Genomic DNA, 17,113 nt, shown 5'->3' with positions numbered 1-17,113 from the left:
GAAGCAACAACGCGAGCTATTGATCTACAACATAATTTGCAAAATACTATCAGGACTAAGTTCATGATAAATTTAAGTTCAATTAATCATATTACTTAAGAACTCCCACTTAGATAGACATCCCTCTAATCTTCTAAGTGATCACGTGATCCATATCAACTAAACCATGTCCGATCATCACGTGAGATGGAGTAGTTTCAATGGTGAACATCATTTATGTTGATCATATCTACTATATGATTCACGCTCGACCTTTCGGTCGCAGTGTTCCGAGGCAATATCTGTTATATGCTAGGCTCGTCAAGTTTAACCTGAGTATTCCGCGTGTGCAACTGTTTTGCACCCGTTGTATTTGAACGTAGAGCCTATCACACCCGATCATCACGTGGTGTCTCAGCACGAAGAACTTTCGCAACGGTGCATACTCAGGGAGAACACTTATACCTTGATAATTTAGTGAGAGATCATCTTATAATGCTACCGTCAATCAAAGCAAGATAAGATGTATAAAAGATAAACATCACATGCAATCATAATATGTGACATGATATGGCCATCATCATCTTGTGCCTTTGATCTCCATCTCCAAAGCATCGTCATGATCTCCATCGTCACCGGCATGACACCATGATCTCCATCATCTTGATCTATATCAATGCGTCGTCACATGGTCGTCTCGCCAACTATTGCTCTTGCAACTATTGCTATCGCATAGCGATAAAGTAAAGCAATTATTTGGCGCTTGCATCTTATGCAATAAAGAGACAACCATAAGGCTTCTGCCAGTTGCCGATAACTTCAACAAAACATGATCATCTCATACAACAACTCATATCTCATCACGTCTTAACCATATCACATCACAACATGCCCTGCAAAAACAAGTTAGACGTCCTCTACTTTGTTGTTGCAAGTTTTACGTGGCTGCTACGTGCTGAGCGAGAACCGTGCTTACCTACGCATCAAAACCACAACGATAGTTTGTCAAGTTGGTGCTGTTTTAACCTTCGCAAGGACCGGGCGTAGCCACACTCGGTTCAACTAAAGTTGGAGAAACTGACACCCGCTAGTCACCTGTGTGCATAGCACGGCGGTAAAACCAGTCTCGCGTAAGTGTACGCGTAATGTCGGTCCGGGCCGCTTCATCCAACAATACCGCCGAACCAAAGTATGACATGCTGGTAAGCAGTATGACTTATATCGCCCACAACTCACTTGTGTTCTACTCGTGCATATAACATCTACGCATAAAACCTGGCTCGGATGCCACTGTTGGGGAACGTAGTAATTTCAAAAAATTCCTACGCACACACAGGATCATGGTGATGCATGGCAACGAGAGGGGAGAGTGTTGTCCATGTACCCTTGTAGACCGAAAGTGGAAGCGTTAGCACAACGCGGTTGATGTAGTCGTACGTCTTCACGATTCGACCGATCAAGTACCGAACGCACGGCACCTCCGAGTTCAGCACACATTCAGCTCGATGATGTCCCTCGAACTCCGACCCAGCCGAGCTTTGAGGGAGAGTTCCGTCAGCATGACGGCGTGGTGACGATGATGATGTTCTACCGACGCAGGGCTTCGCCTAAGCACCGCTACGATATAATCGAGGTGGATTATGGTGGAGGGGGGCACCGCACACGGCTAAGAGATCAAGAGATCAATTGTTGTGTCTCCAAGGGGTGCCCCCCTCCCCGTATATAAAGGAGTGGAGGAGGGGGAGGGCCGGCCCTCTCTATGGCGCGCCCTAGGAGGAGTCCTACTCCCACCGGGAGTAGGATTCCCCCCCTTCCAAGTAGTAGGAGTAGGAGTCAAGGGAAGGGAAGAGGGAAGAGAAGGAAGGAGGGGGCACCGCCCCTCCTCCTAGTCCAATTCGGACTAGTCAATGGGGGGACGCGCGGCCTCCCTCTCCCTCTCCCCTAACGCCCAATAAGGCCCATATACTCCCCGGCGAATTGCCGTAACTCTCCGGTACTCCGAAAAATACCCGAATCACTCGGAACCTTTCCGATGTCCGAATATAGTCGTCCAATATATCGATCTTTACGTCTCGACCATTTCGAGACTCCTCGTCATGTCCCCGATCTCATCCGGGACTCCGAACTACCTTCGGTACATCAAAACACATAAACTCATAATACAAATCGTCACCGAACTTTAAGCGTGCGGACCCTACAGGTTCGAGAACTATGTAGACATGACCGAGACACATTTCCGGTCAATAACAAATAGCGGAACCTGGATGCTCATATTGGCTCCCACATATTCTACGAAGATCTTTATCGGTCAAACCGCATAACAGCATACGTTGTTCCCTTTGTCACCGGTATGTTACTTGCCCGAGATTCGATCATCGGTATCTCAATACCTAGTTCAATCTCGTTACCGGAAAGTCTCTTTACTCGTTCCATAATACATCATCCCGCAACTAACTCATTAGTTACAATGCTTGCAAGGCTTATAGTGATGTGCATTACCGAGTGGGCCCAGAGATACCTCTCCGACAATCGGAGTGACAAATCCTAATCTCGAAATACGCCAACCCAACAAGTACCTTCGGAGACACCTGTAGAGCACCTTTATAATCACCCAGTTACGTTGTGACGTTTGGTAGCACACAAAGTGTTCCTTCGGTAAACGGGAGTTGCATAATCTCATAGTCATAGGAACATGTATAAGTCATGAAGAAAGCAATAGCAACAAACTAAACGATCAAGTGCTAAGCTAACGGAATGGGTCAAGTCAATCACATCATTCTCCTAATGATGTGATCCCGTTAATCAAATGACAACTCATGTCTATGGCTAGGAAACATAACCATCTTTGATCAACGAGCTAGTCAAGTAGAGGCATACTAGTGACACTCTGTTTGTCTATGTATTCACACATGTACTAAGTTTCCGGTTAATACAATTCTAGCATGAATAATAAACATTTATCATGAAATAAGGAAATAAATAATAACTTTATTATTGCCTCTAGGGCATATTTCCTTCAAGAGGAGCAAACTTCAACCTCGTGGGCTTTTCAGACTCGGAATGGGCGGGAGACAAAGTGGATAGGAAGTCAACTTTTGGAGGGTGCCAATTTCTTGGTTGCTCTTTGGTGAGTTGGTCTTGTAAGAAGCAAAGTTGTGTGTCTCTCTCCTCCACCGAGGCCGAGTATGTGGCCGCCGGTAGTTGTTGTGCTCAACTTCTAGGGATGAGGCAAACTTTAAAGGATTACGGTGTCATTTGTGACAAAGTGCCTCTTTGGTGTGACAATGAAAGTGCCATCAAGATTTCTCTCAACCCGGTGCAACACTTCAAGATGAAGCATATTGAGATTGGGTATCACTTCATCCGGGATCACATTAGGCGAGGGGAGATTGAGCTCAACTATGTCAACACTCATGATAACCTTGCAGATATTTTCACAAAGCCCTTTGATGAAGCAAGATTTCGCGCGTTAAGGCATGAGCTAAATATCATTGATTTGAGCAATGTGGCTTGAACCTTTGCACACCCCACCATACTCATCTTGATGTCTTGTTTAGGTGTAGGCATGGACATAGGGGGAGTGTTGTTCTCTCAATGAACTCTCCCTCCCCCCATTATGCATAAATTGATCAACTCTTTCACATTCACCATTCTTGATGGTACTTGTGCTTCAAAGACGAGTTTTGGTCATGGGCCCAAGGATAATTCTTTGCGGTGCCATGTCAATTAACTCAAACATAGGTGGCTCCGGCCACCGCCCTCTCTTCTTGAGAGGTTTTGGTTCATGTTTGGTCCTCGTTGTATTTTTGCTTTCTCTTGGGCCGTGTTTGTGTTTAAGTTGCTTCGTTTGTGCTCTTTTGCATGTCCGGTTGCTCGAAGTTTGCATTGCAAAGGCCGTGTTTTTCTGTTTTGTCGAAACTTGCACTTTCCTGGGTGTACGGTACTACCATGACTCGCCACGGTACTACCGCTAGAGGTAGGTGGCATCTGTGCTTGCACAGCTGCGACCATGGCACGGTACTACCACTTCTATTGCGGCAATAAATTTTTACTACCGCTGATAGAGCAATACTACCACCCTGGGTGCGGTAGTTCCGCCCGGGCGGTACTACCGCGATGACCCGCGGTACTACCGCACTGTCGTGAGCGCGTGGGGGTTAAGTGCGGGTAGGGGGAGTTCCAACTCCCCCATACCCATTCATCCTTTCCCCTCACTTCGTCTCTCTCTCTCTCTCCTGCCCAAGAACGGCGTCGGAGGACCTCGCCGGATCTCCGTCTCCGGCCACTCTCCTCGCATTCCAACCGGTGGGATCGATCCCCACCTCGCCCTCTTGCCATGGAACCCAGTATCTCCCTTAGTCCCTCTCTCTTTGCCCCGTTGTTGTGCTTCTAGGTTTTGGGAGATGCATGTGTAGTTCTTGTGATTTTTGGCTAAATCTTTGCAAGAGGAGATTGTTGAAGAGTGCTAGTGCAGTAGATATGCTATTTGGTCTGATACAACAACATAGTTTTGATCAACGGTAGTACCGATTCATCTTCACGGATGTTCTCCGATGCGTTTTGTGCCAGATCCGCCCCGTGCGGTACTACCGCCCGCCTGGAGCGGTACTACCGCCCCTTGTGGACCTCGTACGGTACTACCGCTCCCCTGGAGCGGTACTACCGCCCAACGCGCGGAAGTAAAAATTTACTTCCGCTCTAAGCGCGGTACTACCGTGCCAACCCGGCGCGGTACTATCGGGGCTAGAGCAGATGCAAATTTTTACTTCCGCATCCTGGTTCAGTACTACCGTTGATTTAAAATTTACTTTGTTTTGTCACACCCAATCTCATTTCTACTTGTTTCGTTCGGTTTTGGCCTTGGTCTTTGCAATAATCCTTCTCGCTCTTCTCGGGTGTTTGTGTTGTGTGTCATAGGTGGTGGCTTCGGTTCCAATGCAAGGCACTCGAATCCCAGACGTGACACGAGCTCCAAGCATCTTCGCAACAAAGAAGCTCCCAAGGGGTCCAGCGCCCCACAACGCAATGTCAAGACGACAACTACCAAGACCAAGGAGCCAACAGTCGACATGGATGAAATGCCTCAAGCAGAGTTTCTGATTCGAAGAAAGCTCAACCCCTACGTTAAGCCCAGGGAACTCAGCCGGGGAAATGACTTGTTTTGGACCAAGCAACAAAATATCATCTTCCTAGATGTGATCAAGGCCAAGCAGAACATCTATGTACCAGTTTAGTGGATTGACATGGAACATCTGAAGAAGAACCGGGCATATTTTGGTGAGCCTCTGGATTTGGTGGAGCAGTTTGGCATTGAGGGGATCCTCACGTTCCACCTTGACTTTGACCCGGAGATTGTGGCTCGGTTCTTTGCTTCTGCCCACTTCCACACGGATGAGAAGGGGACCATGACTTGGATGACAAATGGGAAGAGGATGACTGCTGAGTGGAAGGAGTTCATGGGTCTGTTGCATGTTCATGATGAGGGGCTAGATGTGCCCGTTGGTGTCCGCCCACATGCCAACCCCGAGTCTGCTTCCAAGAACAAGCTTCAACCCTACCTTGTTGAGAAGAAGTTACCCAATGACAAGAAGACTTTTGTGCTGAACCCGTTTCTTGACATCATGCATCGGATCTTCTGCAACTCTCTTTTTCCTCGCATAGGCGACAAGGACAAGGTGCATTCCTATCTTGTGGACATGATGCTCATTTCTGAGGAAGCGCGTCTCCAACAACCTGAACCACTTGATGTCTCTCATATCATGTGGTGTGAGCTGCAGTTTGCTGTGTTCCATCGTAAGGTGCCCATCTATGGACCTTATTTGTTCCTCTTGATCTCAAAGACTTGGGAGAAGCTCTTTCCGGGGGGAGTGTTGATCCTAGTGTGTGTGTTGTGCAGTCCAAAGCATATCTATATAATGCACACATCTAGGGGGAGCCTGTCTATATTTTATAGAGGTTGGGTTTGCCTATGTTCATTTTATATCCCTATGTTCAAATCCCGTATTGCCATCAATCCACCAAAAAGGGGGAGATTGTAAGGGCATATTCCTCCCTATGTGGTTTTGGTGATTGATAACAGTGCATTTGCGGACTAATCGTGTGCGTTGAGCATTTCAGATATCTCATGTCTAGGCACAAGACGATTCGGTGCCCCTCGGAACCTATCGAAGACGGTGGTTCTCTACGTTTCTTTTGGTGGATTTGAGTCATAGGAAAGCCGTACTATTAAGAGGGGGTCCTCTTGGAAAGGTTAGGGTGGAATCACCACGTACACATCTGTTCCTTTGCACCACCTTTTCTTCGCTTCGATGGAGTACCATCCAGTTATTCTTGTCTCTGCGATATGAAGGATGTCAAGTGCTATAGTTTCTGTGGCGTGCGGTAGTACTGCTCAAGAGAGCAGTAGTACCGCAGGGGTCCGCGGTCGTACCGCTCGCGCAAGCGGTAGTACCGCTGCCTCCAGCCCAGACACTAGCGCATGCGGAGGTAGGGGCAGAAGTAATTTTTTACTTTCGCCCCCACGCGGTAGTACCGCTCACAGCCGTGCCGGATTTTTGCACAACCCTAAACTCTGCGGAAGTAGCTACGGAAGTAATTTATTAATTCCGTGCTTTTTCCAGTGCTAATAGAGCCCTACCTTGAGGTAGTACCGCAAGGGCGCGCGGTAGTACCGCTCATTGCCATGTGCAACAGGGCCTCGCCTGGTCACTACTGTGCAAGCTGTAGTACCGCACCAGCCAGCGGTCGTACTATGACCCGTTGTGGTAGTACCACGACTGTGTGCAGTAGTACCGCACCGCGCGGGCTGAGTGAGGGGGGTAACGGTTGGATATTTTTCCCCACTATATAAAGGGGGTCTTCTTCCTCAAGAAGACCACCTCTTCCCTCCCCAAGCTCCATTGTTGCTCAAACCTCCATTTTCGCCCGATCTCTCTCCCTAGGCAATCAAACTTGTTGATTTCCTAGGGATTGGTTGAGAAGGCCCTGATCTACACTTCCACCAAGAGAATTTTGATTCCCCCCACTAATCCCTTGCGGATCTTGTTACTCTTGGGTGTTTGAGCACCCTAGACGGTTGAGGTCACCGCAGAGCCATATTCCATTGTGGTGAAGCTTTGTGGTGTCGTTGGGAGCCTCCAATTAAGTTATGGAGATAGCCCAAACCTTGTTTGTAAAGGTTCGGTCGCCGCCTCCAAGGGCACCAATAGCGGAATCACGGCATCTCGCATTGTGTGAGGGCGTGAGGAGAATACAGTGGCCCTAGTGGCTTCTTGCAGAGCATTGTGCCTCCACACCGCTCCAACAGAGACGTACTTCTTCTCAAAGTTAAGGAACTTCGGTAACACATCCTCGTCTCCACCGGCTCCACTCTTGGTTATCTCTTACCTTTACTTGTGCAAGTTTATATTTGTGTTGTATCCCTTGCTTGCTGGTGTGCTTGTTGTTGTTGCATCTTATAGGTTGCTCACCTAGTTACATATCTGGACAACATTTTTTATGTTAAGTTTAATTTGGTAAAGAAAAGCTAAAAATTGTTAGTTGCCTATTCACCCCCCTCTAGTCAACCATATCGATCCTTTCACTGTGGCTAGAAATTTAGTTGAACACAAAAAAATGACTTCTTTTTAGCTTGTGCTTGTTTCCCACAGTAAGCCATCCATAAGCCAGAAAAGAACTGACCCAGGATCTGTAATCCTACCGTAGTATGTTATATAAGCCAGGGATCGGGCTTGTCGATGAATCATCAACAATATACAGACTCCAATGGAAATATACACGAGCATGGGTAGGGTATTACCTTGATCGTGAGGGCCCAAACCTGCATAATAACTCGCCTTCTCTTACCATCCAGCCTATTCGCCTCCCCGGGATACTGTATCAAGGTATCTGCTAGAATCGTATTCAAGAGTAGGGTAAAATCTTTTGCGTATGAATCATCTTTCCAAAAAAACATGGTAGACTGTGGGCATGTGGGAGAGTTAGACGACGATAACTAAGGGGCGAAAGACAAAACATTACCTTCTTGGTGGAGGTGGGGGAGTGAACATCTATTTTTCCTAATTTAAGTCCCTCTAAACATATATTGTTTTCATGAAATTCCCCATGAGTCGAGGCGGCGACCACTCCTAACAAGCACTTAGGCCTTGTGCAATTCAAGGTGCTTAGATGGTGCTTAAAGAAATAAATTAGTTTTTTCTTAAGCACCGATATTTATTTGTAGAGCGTAGAAGCTTAATTAGGCATCCCTCCTATAGAGATAAGCACTGGTGCTTAACAAAAACTCGGTTTATTTTACTAATTATCTTTCTAAACACCTTGCATTGTACAAGATCTCAACTACACTAGTGATGATAGGGTATTGTAGATATGCCTATTTTTGTGCATGGCGTCCTAGTTGAAGCATGATTTCAGGCATCTTGAGATAGTTATTGGTAGATTTTGGCACGTATAATTTTTTCTTTTTTCCCCTAGGTCTATTATAAAAATTCACCTGAAATACAAAGCATCTCAAATATAATAAAATTTACATTAAGGTCTAGATCCCCGAACAACCACTACCACTGCTAGATCGCACCGTTGGCGCCGCTCCTCTGCTGGAGCCGGCTTGACCTTATTGATGACAGTCGAGAAGCCTTTATGCACGTGCCTATAAGAACTAGCATCCTAAAGCCGCAATCATCGCAATTGAACCCTTGAATCGATCTAAAGCGCCTACCGCAAATCTCATCGCCGTGAACGCATGGTGAGAAACACTAACCTCGCTGCCCAAAGGATATGGCGGGAATCTACACTCAAACTATGTCGACTTCACCCCGACAGACAAACACGAGGAGGATAGCACCTGGAAGATCAACTCATGGATGTCGCACCGCCCCTACGAGAGGGAAAAAACTAACCTACACTACTAGCTGAAACAGAGATGCCGAAATTCCCTTCCCGCCACCTGTCGTTGTTGCGACAGACTTGGAAGAGGAGAATCCATAGGCTTGTTAGCATATCTTGAGGGTATAGAGTTCTTAGCCGTCACCACCGTCGTGAGAGGCGTAGGAAAAAATGATCAGAAGATGATGTGACATAGAATAAGTAAGTCGAAAGAGGTTGTATGTAGATGAAGCAACAATCCTTGCACAAGTTCCAAGGTAGAATGACAGAGTAAGTTTTTGTATTTTCACCTCATATTTGACAAACTAGATACACTTTGTTGAAGTAGTTGAATGATAGTTGTTGGTTGTTGACATGGCTAAGGGCTTCTGTGATTGTTTTGAGGATTCTAATCTCTAGGACCCCCCTACACGTAGCTTACTTCTTAATGTACATAACCAATCACTTATTTTAGCTCCTTAAACCTAACGAGCTCAATGAACAACCTGATGAGTTTCACGAGCAACTTGTTAATCTCATTGCTATAGCTCAACATATGTTCTTATCTTATGTGACAACATTTTCGTGATACCTCAACCATTTATTCAATCTTCTGTAAGCCATAGGACATGATAGTCTGTTAATGAGCACTCACAAGCTTAACAAGTTGACATAGATGATCATGTTTTTTAAAAGCTTAAGGAGCCGAGCCTTAATGAGCACGAGTTTAAGGAGCCAAAAAACTTGTTAATTCACATACCTACATTGCTTGTTTGATTCATAGAACTACAATCATAGAACTTTTTTCATTATGATTCGTTTGTACTAGTTTTTATAGGAAAAGTTCCATCCACTCCATCCTCTTGTAAAGAATCCTACGTTTTCACACGTGCAATCAAACGTCCATGTCAATCCTGTAGGAATGAAAATGGCATGCCACTCCATTCATGTGTTTTTCCTATTCACGCATTCTAGAATTCTTGCCAATCAAATAGGAGCCATAATTTTACCAACAAACTAACAAAAATATATCAGACGTTGCTCTTAGTGAAAGAAAAGAATGGTCTTGTCCAGACTATTTTGTAACAGTGAATATGTTTCCATGTACAGTTTGGCATGTCTGGAATGCATGGTAGAAAAACACAACAATGGAAAAAATACAGGAATTGGATGTTGTGTTCTATAGATTCCTACGAACCTAGAACCACATAAATTGTACACTATATTTGCTAGGATGTTCCACATGAATTTCGTACGAAATGTTTTCGTGGGGAGAGACAGAAGACAAGGTAAATTGAAAACCTGAAGTATACAATCCAAAGGGCACCACTGAAAAGTTTCATATACGATTCTATTCATATTAAATTCATGTGAAATATCGTTGTTCCAAAAGGGCCTTACTCATCGGAAATCCAATTTGGCTCCCGGGAGCATGCGCTCCTGTGTGCAAAAAAATGATTTTTAAAATGTAAAAAAAGTCCAATAAAATTTTCATGTATTTATAATCACATTCAAATGCTACTTGCAAAGTTTTAGGCAAAAGGTTAAACATTTTGGCCTGTGAAAAAAAAACAAATTGAGCACCAAATGTTATCCAAAAATGTCATCCTAAGTTTGTTTCTTTTTCACCGACGAAACACTACTGCTCCATTTCGCATGAAAATTGGTAAGCCTGCTTGTGACAATAACACAAACATCCATTAAAAAATCAGAATTAAAAAAACATTTTACCACTTTTTTAAGGTACCGTTCTCCTGGGAGCAAATGCTCCCGGGAGCCAAATAGCCATGCTCCTTTTTCTTCGAGACGAAGACAAAAGCTTTGCCTCAACACATTGATTAAGAGAGGTTTAGAGATATAACAAAGACCGACAAAAAGACGGCCGGGAGCTACTCTCGTGACATTAAAGAACTCAAACGCTTGGCACCCACCAACCCCCAAAGCATTGCCCCGGCCTTGACACCTTCCTACAAAACCTTGCAGTTCTCTCATTCCAAATCTCCCACGATAACAACATGACAAGGGAAGCGATGCCTTTCTTAACATTGGTGTGGACGTTCATCGTGTGCTCCCACCAACGGATTCGAAGTTGTTGATACGTCTTCAATGTATCTATAATTTTTTATTGTTCCATGCTATTATATTATCTGTTTTGCATGTTTTATATGCATTAATATGCTATTTTATATTATTTTTGGGACTAACTTATTAACCCAGAGCCCAGTAGCTAGATGACTTTCTCTCTCTCTCTCTCTCTCTCTCTCTCTCTCTCTCTCTCTTTGATCCTCAATACCATGTTCTCCTCGATGTTCTTGGAGATCTATCCGATGTAATCTTCTTTCGCGGTGTGTTTGTCAAGATCGATGAATTGTGGATTTATGATCAGCTTATCTATGAATATTATTTGAATCTTCTCTGAATTCTTATATGCATGATTTGATATCTTTGTATTTCTCTTCGAATTATCGGTTTGGTTTGGCCAACTAGATTGGTTTTTCTTGCAATGGGAGAGGTGCTTAGTTTTGGGTTCAATCTTGCGGTGTCCTCAGCCAGTGACAAAGTAGGGGTAGCGAGGCACGTATTTGTATTGTTGCCATCAAGGGTAAAAATATGGGGGTTTCATCATATTGCTTGAGTTTATCCCTCTACATCATGTCATCTTGCTTAAGGCATTACTCCATTCTTATGAACTTAATACTCTAAATGCATGCTGGATAGCGGTCGATGTGTGGAATAATAGTAATAGATGCAGGCACGAGTCGGTCTACTTGACACGGACGTGATGCATGTATTCAGAATAATTGCCTTGGATATCGTCATAACTTTGCGCTTTTCTATCAATTGCTCGACAGTAATTTGTCCACCCACCGTATTATTTTCCTTCAAGAGAGAAGCCTGTAGTGAAACCTATGGCCCCCGGGTCTATTTTCCATCATATATTTTCAGATCTATAAACCAAAAATACCAAAAATATCTTGCTGCAATTTATTTATTTTTATTTTGTTTTATGTTTTAGTAATCTCTTATATCTATCCTTTGCAAGTGATCGTGAAGGGATTGACAACCCCCTTTATCGTGTTGGGTGCAGGTGTTTGATTGTTTATGCAGGTGCATAGATTGGGGACTTGCTTTTATCTCCTTCTGGATTGATACATTGGTTCTTAACTGAGGGAAATACTTATCTCAATTTTGCTGGATCACCCTTTCCTCTTCAAGGAAAAAACCAACGCAAGCTCAAGAAGTAGCAGTTGTCCATGCACCGGGGTTAACCTGAATGAACCCCATCCGAGCTTTGATCTCCACATGAATGCGCCGGGTGTATCTGCACTAAAAATGATATGAGTCGCAGTCTCCGACTCTCTTTTGCATAACTTGGGTAGCCCTCAATTTGGCCATCCTCTCCTTTGCAACATGTCGGTCATCTAGACCAAGTGCTGGACAATAGGTCATGCGAAAATTTTGTGCTTCCATGGTTCCCGGTTGTTCCAAACAGCCAGCTTCATGTGAGAGGCCGCCAAATCCTCAGCCGGGCCTTCTATGCTGAATAGCTTCCAAGTAATTTCATTAGCACCGCCTTGTCAAGGTGGACCTCCAGAGGCCGACTCACAACTTGTCAAAGCATCTATAATCGGGATTGGCTAATTTTGATCCCCCAAACATCCGTGGATGTGCCCGGCCAGTGACTGGGCGTGTCCGTTTGAGTCTTCATTTGTGCACGCATGCAATCATGTCCCCTACATCCTTTCAAATTGTCCAGTCAAATGCATATGATTGATGAGCATGAAGATCGAAAGAGAAAAGGTGGTCTGAGGTAGGCTGCATCCTACATGGAGGGCTGCCCGAACATCTCCATATACTCCCCACATATGAGTTGGATATAGGGATTTGTGGACTTGTCAGACATGTCTGGACAAAGTGAGGGTTGTGGTTGGGTGACTTTTTTCCTCCTCACACCCGTCCGGACAGTGACCAGGTTGTTTGATTAGACGTTTGAGAGGTCCGGTTGTAGATGCTAAGACTACAAATGTGTTGCACCCTAAAAGACCGGAGCTCATGTTAACTTTTGCAATCGTTCGTTTCCCCTTTTAACCATCCAGATTCATATCTACAGAACATAGTCATCGATTTTTCAAGGTAGATACATATGAAGTTGTGTCAGGGTCAAGAAAAGCATCGTCCTAAACTGTCTCGAGAAAGAACATGTTCAAGGCAGATACATATGAAGTTGTGAGACGTGGCAAGCAGAAACACGATCATATCATATTTCTGGCCTCTCGTTCAGCAAGCATGCATAAAACTGAAAACAAGATAACAACATTTCCTACTCCAGAAGGACAATTGAGCAGCCTAGCAGGGGATCTGCCTGATGAACCAGCGGATGACCTTGACGGGCATCTGGACGAGGCCCACCGCCAGGTTCGCCGCCGCCGCGCAGCACACGCAGCACGGGCACACGCAGCTCAGCGCCGACCTACCAATTGAAAAAAGTTCAGAGACAGAGCCGAAGCAGAGAAACCAAAGTCTAAGCCAAAGTCGCAAGCACCCAGGCGTTCAGGTTGGCATGCATGAGGGAGCAGCCAGGAAGAGACGCGCGCGCACCCGAGGATCCAGACGACGGCGCCGGCGAGCGAGAGCACTAGCGCGAGGCCGGCGAACGGCAGGCCGATCAGGAGCCCCAGCGGCCGGCACTGCCAGCCGTCGTCGTCGCGACCATCGTCCGCCCCCATCGATCGATCTCCGGCTCCTCCAGCCGGTTGTTCTTCCGCAGCGTCCTACGTGGGTGCGTGTGCGAATTTGGAAGTTTGGAACTATGTCCGAAATCGAAACCAAACGGTTGGTAAATAACGCTGTGGATTGAACTCGAACTGCCAGCACCGAGAGTACGTGCGGGGCGGGGGAACTCCACTCCGGAGAGTGGAGCGGAACCGAACGGGCAGCGTGCGTGGCAGTCCTTTTTTCACCCGCCAACCACAGCCTTTGGTATGTTTTGGTTAACTGTTCTTACCAAAGCGTAGAAGCTCGTCATGAGGTCGGTTGCCACGTCCGCCCGGGATCCGGATGCGCCTGCGCCAACGATTACGAAGATGAATCCGATTTCGCCTCCTACAGTGTTTGCTCCGGTGCCGTGGCTTTAAGAGGCGGAGATCGCCGCCCTGGTTTTCGCTTGCTCACACTGATTCAATCCCGAGTTTTCCCGGTCTGGAGTTTGCGAGGCGATCCGCTCCTGCTCAGAGCACGCAGCTTACATGGCGATGGCGCCGATCATGGCGGCGCGCACAGTGCCGTACGCACAGGGGCAGGGCCATGAGCTGCAGCAAGACTTCGATTTCTTCTTGGTGGTGGACTTCGAGGCGACGTGCCAGAAAGACGCGCGGATCTACCCGCAGGAGATCATCGAGTTCCCCGCCGTCCTCGTCGACGCCGCCACAGGCCGCCTCGAGTCCGCGTTTCGCCGCTACATCCGCCCGAAGCACCACCCCGTGCTCACCCAGTTCTGCAGGGACCTCACGGGTATCCGGCAGGAGGACGTCGACGGCGGCGTGGACCTCGGCCAGGCCCTCCGGCTGCACGACGCTTGGCTGGAGGCGGCGACCACGGGGGTAGGGACCAAGCGATGTGGCGGCCGCTTGGCCGTCGTTACGTGGGGAGACTGGGATTGCCGCACCATGCTCGAGTTTGAGTGCCGCTTCAAGGGCATCGAGAAGCCCTCCTACTTCGATCGCTGGATCAACCTGAGGGCTCCCTTCCAGGCGGCGCTCGGCGGCGGAGGGCGGGTCAACCTGCAGGAGGCGGTCCGGGCGGCGGGACTGGACTGGGAGGGCCGCCTGCACTGCGAGCTGGACGACGCGCGCAACACGGCGCGGCTTCTTGTCGAGCTCATGCTGCGCGGGGTCAAGATGAGCATTACCGGCTCGCTGGCGCTGCCACGGCCGATCCAGCAGCAGCCGCCTCACATAAGCCCTTGCCGTGGCTCCTCAGCACTGGCGCCGCCGCCCATCCAGCAGCAGCAGCAGCCGCCGCCGCCTCACATAAGCACCTGCGGTGGCTCGTCTGTGACGTGCTTCTGCTACTGCGGCCAGCGGGTGGCGACCAGAGGAGGTGTGGTGTCGGTGCCAGGACCGATGCAGGGGAAGTGCTTCTTTGCGTGCGTCAATGGGAGCCGTGTGCTGTTAGTGTGTAGCAACTGAATGAGCCACGACATGAGTCTGAGATTCTATATCGACTAGCATAATACGGCGCGTTGACTACAATGTTTGATGAAACGAACAATGTACCGACTCTTCAAATAGTAATTTTATTTTCTTTATTTTACTATATGCAGCGTTCGCAATTTTTTTTATTATATGCAGAATAGGGCAATCTAGAATCAGACATTATTAGTCGCATGTTCGTTTTCATATAGATCTTCAAAAGTGTTAAATGAACAATGAAGCCACTAGACAAGTGAAAATAAATAATGCAGAAGAGTGATAATTATGAACATCAATATTTCTTAGTTCAACATCAACAAGCATTTATAATTTATCCTTTATTTATTTTGTCCGGACAAGAGCTAGTCGAGCTCATTCATCCGGCCTTGACGGGCGGCATGGTGTTATACCACATACAAAAACATATATTTCATCACCGAGGGGTTCTATTGTGGCAGCATGCCACCAAGACATAACATGTGTCATGTCAGAGGCTCTTCAAGCCTTAGCTCCTTTGTTAGAGGCTCTTCAATTAGTTCAGCACGCTCGCATAGCTTATCAAAAACATCGCCCAACTACCTTAATATCAACCAAAAAATGTAATAATGCATGCCAAAGAAAAATATGCATGGTTCATCATGTTGGGAAACGTTGCATGAAAAACAAAAAAAATTCTACTCACACGCAAGATCTATCCATAGAGATGCATAGCAACGAGAGGGGAGAGTGTGTCTACGTACCCTCGTAGACTGTAAGCGGAAGCATTTGACAACACGGTTGATGTAGTCGAACTTCTTCGCGTTTCAACCGATCGAGCACCGAACGTACGGCACCTCCGAGTTCAGCACACGTTCCGCTCGATGACGTCCTCCGCCTTCTTGATCCAGCAAGACGGCGAGGTAGTGGATGAGTTCCGGCAGCACGACGGCGTGGTGACGGTGATGGTGAAGCTATCTCCCCAGGGCTTCACCTAAGCACTACGAAAATATGACCGGGGGTGTAAACGATGGAGGGGGCGCCGCACACGGCTAAGACAATGTTCTTGTTGTGCTAGGCGCCCCCCTCCCACATATATATAGGTGGGTGCTACTTCTGGAGCTTGCGTTGGTTTTTCCCTTGAAGAGGAAAGGGTGATGCAGCAAAGTAGAGATAAGTATTTCCCTCAGTTAGAGAACCAAGGTATCAATCCAGTAGGAGACAACGCACAAATCACCAATACCTGCACAAACAATCAAACAACTTGCACCCAGCGTGATAAAGGGGTTGTCAATCCCTTCACGGTTACTTGCAAAAGTGAGATGTGATAGAGATAGATGAAACTAAACAAAAGATAAAGTAAATATTTTTGGTATTTTTGGTTTATAGATTGGAAAGTAAAATATTGCAAAATAGTATATCGGAAACTCATATGATGGAAAATAGACCCGGGGGCCATAGGTTTCACTAGAGGCTTCTCTCAAGATAGCAAATAATACGGTGGGTGAACAAATTACTGTCGAGCAATTGATAGAAAAGCGCAAAGTTAGGACGATATCTAAGGCAATGATTATGAAATATAGGCATCACGTCCATGTCAAGTAGACCGAAACGATTCTGCATCTACTACTATTACTCCACACATCGACCGACTCCTGCCTGCATAGAGTATTAAGTTCATGAAGAACGTAGTAACGCATTAAGTAAGATGACATGATGTAGAGAAATAAACTCAAGCAATATGATGTAAACCCCATCTTTTTATCCTCGATGGCAACAATACAATACGTGCCTTGCTGCCCCTACTGTCACTGGGAAAGGACACTGCAAGATTGAACCCAAAGCTAAGCACTTCTCCCATTGCAAGAAAAACCAATCTAGTTGGCCAAACCAAACCGATAGTTCGAAGAGAATTATAAAGATATCAAATCATGCATAAAAGAATTCAAAGAAGATTCAAATAATATTCATAGATGAGCTGATCATAAATCCACAATTCATCGGATCTCGACAAACACACCGCAAAAGAAGATTACATCGGATAGATCTCCAAGAACATCGAGGAGAACATGGTATTGAGAATCAAAGAGAGATAAGAAGCCATC

The 17,113-nt window shown here is 46.3% G+C and overlaps 2 protein-coding genes across 2 annotated transcripts; one reads left to right on the top strand and one right to left on the bottom strand.

Moving 5' to 3' along the window:
• Nucleotides 1-12,929: 12,929 nt before the first annotated feature.
• LOC109757053 (signaling peptide TAXIMIN 2) lies at nucleotides 12,930-13,781 on the bottom strand. Its single transcript, XM_020315872.3, has 2 exons — nucleotides 13,441-13,781; nucleotides 12,930-13,312 (listed from the first exon to the last, which is right to left on the bottom strand). The coding sequence occupies exons 1-2, from the start codon at nucleotides 13,566-13,568 to the stop codon at nucleotides 13,189-13,191; spliced, it is 252 nt and encodes an 83-aa protein (XP_020171461.1). The 5' UTR covers nucleotides 13,569-13,781; the 3' UTR covers nucleotides 12,930-13,188.
• A 218-nt stretch (nucleotides 13,782-13,999) lies between these two features.
• Nucleotides 14,000-15,156, top strand: LOC109757052 (uncharacterized). Its single transcript, XM_020315870.3, has one exon. It carries the CDS (start codon nucleotides 14,088-14,090, stop codon nucleotides 15,027-15,029), a length of 942 nt encoding a protein of 313 aa, XP_020171459.1. The 5' UTR covers nucleotides 14,000-14,087; the 3' UTR covers nucleotides 15,030-15,156.
• The last annotated feature ends 1,957 nt before the right edge of the window (nucleotides 15,157-17,113 follow it).

This window comes from Aegilops tauschii, chromosome 3 (genome assembly GCF_002575655.3).
Source record: "Aegilops tauschii subsp. strangulata cultivar AL8/78 chromosome 3, Aet v6.0, whole genome shotgun sequence".
NCBI classification, from domain to species: domain Eukaryota; kingdom Viridiplantae; phylum Streptophyta; class Magnoliopsida; order Poales; family Poaceae; genus Aegilops; species Aegilops tauschii.
This window is presented reverse-complemented; position numbering and strand designations above follow the sequence as displayed.